General features: G+C 39.8%; 1 protein-coding gene across 2 annotated transcripts in view; it reads right to left on the bottom strand.

Moving 5' to 3' along the window:
- Nucleotides 1-8,968, bottom strand: part of APPBP2 (amyloid beta precursor protein binding protein 2) — a 1,023,983-nt gene that overhangs the window by 739,208 nt on the left and 275,807 nt on the right. The window contains exon 2 of one of the 2 annotated variants that reach the window (XM_044054555.1): nucleotides 5,384-5,472. In XM_044054555.1, coding sequence (XP_043910490.1) covers nucleotides 5,384-5,472 — 89 coding nt within the window. Of the gene's footprint in view, nucleotides 1-5,383; nucleotides 5,473-8,968 lie in introns of those variants that run through there. The other variant, XM_044054556.1, reaches the window with a different exon arrangement.

Here is an 8,968-nt window from a genome sequence, read left to right as displayed (position 1 = left end):
TGAACGGTCTCTAAGAAGATCAACAACACTGTACAAGCTGGAAGATACTTAAGTTATTAAACGTGCACTTGCGTTCAAGTCATTTGTTGATGGTTTTGACTTTTCTAAAACCAACTCTCCAACATGACTGCTATGGATGAAACTGCAGTGTTTATGGGCCAAGGATCTCAAACAACAATTGATCAGAGGGGTGCCTCATCAATCTACATTCCCTCCACTGGTTACGAGAGTGCACGTATTTACCTGTATTTTGGCAACTCATCTAGATGGAAAGAAAATACCACCTCTAATCATTAGTAAGGGCAGGAAAGATAATACTGAACGTGTTTCAGGCATTTACATTCTTGAAACTGAAAAAGCCTGGTGCACACAAGCAGCTATAAGGAAGTAGGTCCATGTAATGCTGCCACTTGTTTTGCGAGGTGGCTAAAGAGGACCGCTAGTCTAGGATTCAGCTTGCACTCACCGCTCTAAAGAAATGACAGCAGGAATGACTCCCTATCTCCAGACTCTTGATATTGCAATAAACAAACCATTCAAGGACCATTTACGCATGGAACTCAAGGACTACACTGAAAATAGAATGGAGAGAAATCAGCATGGAAACTTTGTGAAGTCTAGCCTACATGAGGACGTGACTTGGGAGAAAAATTCATGGGATAAAATCACAGACAGCTGTGTTGCCAATGCACTATGAGCAGGCTACTTGGACAAGAAGTGCTCATTTAAGGAGAGCTCTATTGCTAGGCATGACAGATTGGGGCCAATGGTTCTACAGGAAATGGAGTCACAAGAAATTCAGGCCTAAATTCGGGAGTTGGACACTTATGACAATGTTCCAGAAAAAGTTTACATGACTATTTGAATAGCTGTGAAAGCCAAGGTGCACATATTCTGAAGTTGAAATGTTTGTTGCACTGTTTATGTAGAATTCTCACACAACTGTTAACGTATTACTTAGAACTGTTGTCCAATAACAGAAAAGTAAGAAATAAATGTCAATTTGAGTACATGAACAAATATTGATTTGTGTGCATTAATAAATGTCGATTTTTATACATGAATAAATGAATAAAGGTAGATTTGTTGTATGCTGCGGGCAAATAAGGCATCCCCTGATAATAAGCCCTAATCCATATTTCGGCGCGGGAAAGAGTACAAGACCTGGTCTTATTTTCAGGGAAATACGGTATAGGTATATGTGTGTGTGTGTGTGTGTGTGTGTGTGTGTGTGTGTGTGTGTATATATATATATATATATATATATATATATATATATACATATACATACATACACATATACATATTTATATATAGATACACACACACACAGATACATTATATATATTATATATATATATATATATATATATATATATATATATATATATATATATATATTATATATTATATATATATATATATTATATATATATTATATATATATATATATATATATATATATATATATATATATATATATACACACACATATACATATACATACATATACCAAGATTATACATCCCTTGCTCTAAAAGAGGTACAGGCTTCCTGGAAACTGACTACATGCACAGGTCTGAGTTGTGGGACTACATATACATTTGCTAATGTCATCACATCCAAACATAGCGAATGTTCCAAAGCATGAAGAGATGTCCAAGATGACATATCTGCTTAGTTTCGCAAAAGCATTTCAGAAACCAGAAGTGGACAAAAAAACTGAAAGTTCCAAAAAACAAAAGAATAAATTAAAAAAAGGCGAGAAGAAAACAAAATTCAAAAGTCCACAAATACAGTGGCTAATTTAGAAAACCTCTAGAACATGCTGACCAAGATTTGCCACAAGAATGATTAGAGAAGTGAATTTAAACCAAAAGATGAAAAGCCAATAATGGTGTCCAAGACAATGGGCTATATACACATTGCTTCAGAAAAATCTATAGAAAAAGTGGTAGAAACAGACAAATACATGTTCTGTACGACAGAACTGGAAACAGCTGCACATGTTTTTGCTAGATGTGATACACTCATGGCCATAGTTTGTACACTGAACAGCATGGTGTAGCAAGACTGCTACACTGAGGATTGGACAAACACTACAATATAGAAACCTGGAAACATGAACTACAAGTATTATCAACAATGAAGTTCAGATCAGCTGGAATCGCCCACTATCAACAGTTGAAATAAGATACAAGAAAATCAGCTATAGTAGTACAAGAAAAAAAAAAAAAAAAGGACAAAGTTGTGTTAATTAAAATAGCTATACCCAGTGATTACAGTCTTGCATACGGAGACACAGTAATAAAAATGCCAGGATTTGCAAGCAAAAATAACAGCAATGTAGAAGAAAGATACCAAGACAGTTCAAACTGAAGTAGGAGCAAAAAGACTTATAAAAAAAATATTTGGAACTGTACTTAAGTATGTTTTCAATACATGTAACTCCATACGAAGTGCAAGAGAAGGTAATTCTGGGTACAGTGAATGTGCTGAGAAGAGCACTCTTAGTTACTATCAAAGAATGAAAGAAATCTAACTTAATGAACTCTAACATTAAGTACCTTGACTAAGGAATTGGGTCCACTGTCATCACAGTATTAGAAACTAAAAACATTTGAAAAAAAATTAAGAAGTAGAGCATGTTAATTCATGGCTTGGTATCAGACAGTGGTGGTATCATGTCACAAGGATGTAGTCATAACAAAGAGGAACGTCTTAATAAAGAACACTGCAAGTGTGTCACCACTGTCACTACCATTTACTTTATGAAGTTTATGGTTGCCCTACAAGCCAAAAGCGAGGGTTCTGAATTGGAAATGACCAACTGCTAAGAAATGTAAAGGCACCTCCACACTTCCCGATTTTAACATCTAGTTAAGCATCTATAAGTTCCAAATAGAACTCAAACAGGTCCCCATACAAAACAGACAGGACAGGCTGAACAGTAATATGCAGAACGTATTTAATAACAAGGTTTAAAGTTACTTGCATACACTAAAGGCACAATGTCCCCACACATGCTGGGGATTAAACAGAACCACCAAGTGCTATTTGGCACTACTTCAGTAGCTCAAGTTGGGCTGAATGTTTACTTGTTCTAACAGTTGGTTATCTCTACCACGACAGCAATCTCCTGGATGGGATGCACACTTGATACAGAAAAGGGATGGGAGCAGTGGGAACAAACAAAAACACAAAGCATGTTTTTCTACCTCCCTTATAAAATGACCTAAGCGCAAGAGAGAATACCTTAATTCCCAATACAGGAAGAATCTCTTCTGAACACTTCCCATACAGGAATGTAATTAGGATAGGAAAGTCAGCACTGCTGTGGACACCCATAAAAGAGGGCTCTTCCCCTGCACTGTTACTGATAAGGGGATGAATAAAATCTGTTCCAGAAACCTAGACCCTGAGAAATAAACTAATGCCATTTTGGCTAGTACTATAAAGGATGGTAAAACCAAGGTTTCAAATGGCTCCATCAGGACTGTGAATACATTCTGTGGAGTATGCGAATAATAATGATGCAGGTGGAATTTTGTCACTTTTCTTTCGTAAATTGGGAGACTGCCATTTTTTCAAATCAAACAGTAAATGCGCCCTAAACCACATGTCCTGAAAAATCATCTTAATGTAAAGCATGTGACACCAACCAAGAGTGAAGCTACATCAAAACACTCTCCCTGTCACAATGCTCACAGCATCGAAGTCCCATGAAGCAGTTTACTCAGAACACCACAAACAGTGGAGCTTTGAGTCTCCCATGTTCCTCGCTGTCTGAAGAGCCTTAATTACCTTCAAGCTGCCTTACTTGAAAGATTGTACTGAGAGAGGAAAGAGACCTGGGGAAGACAAGAGATGTTTGCCTCTGTCCTCTGTTACAACAGCTGATCTGGCCAAAGGCAGTGTCATAGCATACACAGAAAAAGTTCTAAATACCAGGCATCCTAGGTTTAATAAGCAGAGCAGACATCTGTGGTGCTGTCAGGGAGGGGATGGGCTTGCCCATGGGGGGGGGGGGGTCATCTAGACATTCTCTGCAGGAAGGCGTGGTCCACACAGAGAAGACAGCCCTCAGATGAAACGGACAAACTCAGGGGATGGGGGTTATCAATGGGCTTGGTGAAAGCAGTCAAAGACACAGCCCACAAGATGTCCTTAGGTTTTATGTCAGCCCATCAGTAACAGCATTAGAGCAGAGAAAGTCTGGGGGAAGTTGGAGAGGTTGGTTGAACTAGTGTTAGACAGTGATCGTCAGAAACAATGAAGCAGAAAGGGAATAATAAAAACAAGTTACCGGCTACAACGAAGCACCATTAAATCCATGAATGTGTCCAACATTACTAGAAACAACACAAGGGAGACAGCAGTAAATATGTGGACACATTTGCATAGATATGGAACCAGTTCACAGGTTAAGGACACAGTTTTCCAGGGACTCACCTTCTTTATAAAAAGTTTTTCAGAAGGACAGGCTGTGAAGTTATACCTTTCTCACCAGAAGGCTAAGTTGGAGCTTTCACCTGTTTAAATTGGTGAAGAATAAAAGATAAATGCTGCAGTGGATGCCATTCAGACAGCAGTAAGGTCATCAAAAGGAGCAAGTTACCTACAGCACCTGCTACTAAGATAAGAATAGGGCAGGTGGTCAGAAATAAAGGATTAAATTGACCTACAACCATTGCATATGCCTGTACAATGTAGGACACCACAGCAAATTCTGCACGGCAACCCATTTATGGGAAATGCCGCATCCCGTATCCTGACATCTTACGGTCTGATGTCACTGGGGTTTGGATAGGTGTCCCAATGTCTGATGTCTGATAGCCTAATATTTAGGAAAACAAAAGTCTGGGTTAGAACAGCAAAAACTAGATCTGACAAGGCATTTAAAGGAAAAATATAAATGTTTGAAAAGATAGCAGGCGACAGCACAAAACCAAACAGCTGACACTTTAATGGAGGTAGAGATACCAGGACAGTACCACTGGTGAAGCAAAGTATGGACAACCAGATTATATTAGGTGGCCTGAATCCTGAAGTAATCTTATGTCTTAACACAGCAAAAGGGATCTATAAAATAGAAAGCTGAAGTAATGGAGCCCAGAAGTCCTAGTCAAGAAATCTCTTAACTTTCTCATTTTAATTTCTATTAGCACAAAAAAGCAGCCATCCCAGCAAATGGTGCAGAAAATGGTCAAAAAATCTCTACATTTATTGCTTTCTTTTTATGCAATCCATATTTCTTGCACTTTCCCTAGATGTATGCTGAGCATTTGAATGGCACAGTACAAACAGCTAGCATTCCTTGAAAATCAGAAACCAAAGAAATCTGCAGTCATGCTCAAACTCACAATGAACCAGAATATCTTACCTTTTGTCTGAAGCTCGTAACACCTTAGCAAAAACATCAAGATCACAGAATTCACTCCCAAGTTGACACAAGCGTCCTTGCTGGTACAGCTACAATGTAAAAAGGGACAATTGTTAAAATTTTCACAGTCTAATCATCATTAAGAGCCAAGCAAATGATGCTGAGACAGACAATCCATCAAGATGCAACTTATTTATAGAGCATCCTTCTTCAACAAAGCATGGTCAATCTGTAAGTCACCCCTCCTCCCCTTTCCAAAGACAAATATTTCCTGTACACTTGCAAAGCAAAATTCCGGTGTAATATTCACAATATGTGCAAATAATCTTACAATTACAGTTCAGTTTTTAATCTTTGGCTGCTTGCTTCAGCACTGTTTTCAGACAGCCAAACCCAGCGTCTCACAAAAGAAAACTTGCATCTTAAACTTCAGAGCAGTGTGCGTATGCCATTCAACATAGACAAAGTACAGTTGTATTCGGAGCTTACCATAAATGTACATGTTAAGACTATAATTTACTTGCAGTACTGACTGCTGGGATTCCTGCCTGCAGAAGCCCAACAACTACCAGCCCGTCTTACAGAGGTCCCCCCCCCCCAGCAAGCTTGCTGAAGTCCCTCCACATGGGCATCAGCTACTGGTGATCTGAGAAGACATCAGCTGGCACCATCTTTAGATTTTGCTAGCCCTGGCAGGTGAAGTTTAGCAACTTGGTGCCACAACACAACCAACCCTGGGATGACTCATTCCCACAATGAGTACCCCAAACAGAGGATCCCTAAAACTGGTTCTTTAGGCTGCTGCTGTACAATGAAAAGGTTGGTGCCTGATGAGATGGTAGGGAGAAAAAAATGGAAAAGGCTAGTCACTTCAAGCACATCCCACTGAAATAGGGAGGGCAACAGTACCGCAATAGTTAACATACTCCAACATCTACAATTACAGTAAGCTCCTAAACAACTGTGCCATGTTCATTTTAATTCACTGCTGTAGTACTAACTCTTATGAAGACTCCCAGGACTAATGGACCAGACGGTGTCTGGCTCAAAGGCACAGGGGGCAAAAGCACCTGCAGAGAGTGCCCGAGACAAAATCTACCCTGATGCAGGAAATACTACTTAAGTTGCAGTATTTTGCCAAGGTGTGCACTGAAGATTAAGTAGTTGCTTCCAGATGGCTTTGGTTCTTACCCCATTCAGGAAAGCAGTGCTACTAGCTACAGTAGCCATGGTAGAATGGGCTCTTAGTCTGGGACTGTCTTACCATGCTGTGCATACACCAGAAGCTAATGTAATCCACTAGCCATTTAGAAATAGTTTACTCGCTGATCAGTAATCCAGCCTTGCCCTTAAGTGAAATATGGAATAAAAATATGGTCAGAGCTCACTGAGTGCTTTGGTCTTTTTAAGTAAAATCTCAGTTGTCCATGAATATCCAGAGAATGTAAGATCCTCTCTCCTTTATTTTATTATGATGGAAAAATTACAAGAGGTGGATAGTGTAGTTCAAAAACAGCTGTGTCACTACCTCAGGGGTGAAGGATGAGTTAGTTTACAGAGATGACTTTATAAAAGATTAAGAAGGGCTCCACATGAAGGTGGAGCTACATTTCCGAAATATGTCTAGGAGAGATCAAATCCACAAGCAAAACAGTCTTCCAAGACAAACATTTGATGGGGGCAGAAGCAACTGGTTCGGGGGGGGGGGGTCCTAATACAAAGTTAAGTCCCATTGTGGAGAAGTGCCTTGGGTGGCCCGAAATGCAGGACTCGCATAAAGAACTGTTAACAAGGAAAATGGGAAAACAAAGAGTGACCACTGGCAGGCATGCCAATATATCTGAAACATGCACCTTTACAAAGGTATGTCATAAAAGGCCTGTTTTATACAGACTATGGAGTGAGAACCACAGAAATATGTGCTGAATTAAGGTCCAGTACTATGATACGGCATCAACGGAAGAACCCTTCCCACTCCATTTAATATGATCTCCTTGTTTTGCTTTTCCTGGCCTCCCTCAAACACATCCACAAAAATGAGAGATTCAAAAGGAAGAGTCCTAAATCATCAGCCCTGATATCTTCAAACTGAGATGAATTAAACACCTCTTGTCCTGGGTCAACAGGTCCACACCCTAAAGCAACAGGACCAGTTTTTCCCTTAGCACACTCGGAAGGAAAGTTAGCCAATGTCACTTTGGCTAAAAATATGTTATTAGTAGCACTGCTGACATGTCTCCCCTTATCGTCTTTAACAGCCTTGGTGCTCAGGGGTATTGGAAGGAAAGCATGCAGAAATGGACCTGCCCAGGTGATGGAGACGGCATCTACTGCTTATGCCTGTGCTGCTGATATATTAGTGCAGTACATGTCCAACTGCCGGTTTTCTACAAAAGCAAAAAGATCTACTTCAGGCAAACTCCACTTATGGACTACGTTAAAGAACATTTTCCTGTTTGCTATCCATTAGTAGGGATCCATTTCAGTTCTGCTCAGCACATCTCAAAGTATGCACTCCCAAGATGGGACTGTACAGCAACCAGAGGGTCAAGCTCAAGTCCTAGGCCACATGCCATGTTTCCACTGCTAGTTTGCATAACAGGTAAAACTGTAATACCCCTCATTTGTTGACATACCACATTCCTATGCTACTGTCTGTCTAGATTTGCAATATTCTCTGCTGCCTAATAGGTTTGAAGACTGACAGCTAAAATTCCTGCCACTACTTATTTTATGTTGACATGCTTCTTTTTGAATAAACTTTTCTAAGTCCCTTGAACCCACATATCCCACCATATGGGCTCATTAGGCTAAATCTGAGGCATACACTTATCCACTATAAGAATTTTTTTTTTGTGATGCACAGAAGCAAGAAGCTAGGACACTCCACAGACTGGAGTATACTGGCACCAAATGTTTCTCTGGTACTACTGCAATTTCCTTACTTGCTGTCTACTGTACAAAAGACTATGTACACCACAATTCTAAAGAACTCCCTGGCAACAATCTAATTCAAGTTGAAAACCCTCCAGAAGTACTGCAACAGAAGAAAGATCTTGCCCTCTGGGAGGAATGATTTCCGTTTCTCTTTTTCTTTAAGTAACCCTGGAAAAAGGCTTAATTTGTCAATGAGAAAGATTATCCAGGGACTGGAAATAGTTGACAGCAATTTATACCGCCTCTTAAATCACTTTCAGGGAAGTTGCCTAGATGAGGTAATCATCCAGTTACGGGTAAATATGAACACATTTTTGTCCTAGAAAAAAAATGGTGGCAAGAGACCCTATGTAACGTCTCTGGGTGGAGCAGACAAGCTAAAGGGCAAAGTGACTACCTCGTAATGGAAGCATTCAGCTTCAAAATCAGAGGATCTGGTTGTCCACCCAAGTTACGGCAATTTGAAGACCGGTATACTTGAGTCCATAAGATGACATGTAAGCCCATGGAAGGAGCCTAGCACTAGGCTCCGCTAGTTCAGTATTTCAAACGTAACTTTGGAACTCTTACAAATTCATTCAATATGGAAAAATCCAAAATGGGCCTCCTAGTTCCTTCTTTTCTTGAACAGAGTAAGTCTAAAATAAA

The sequence above is a fragment of the Protopterus annectens genome, chromosome 13.part0 (assembly GCF_019279795.1).
Source record: "Protopterus annectens isolate FY-2018-M chromosome 13.part0, PAN1.0, whole genome shotgun sequence".
In the NCBI taxonomy this organism is placed as follows: domain Eukaryota; kingdom Metazoa; phylum Chordata; order Ceratodontiformes; family Protopteridae; genus Protopterus; species Protopterus annectens.
Note: the sequence above shows the minus strand (reverse complement) of the source record. Positions and strands in the feature narration are given on the sequence as shown.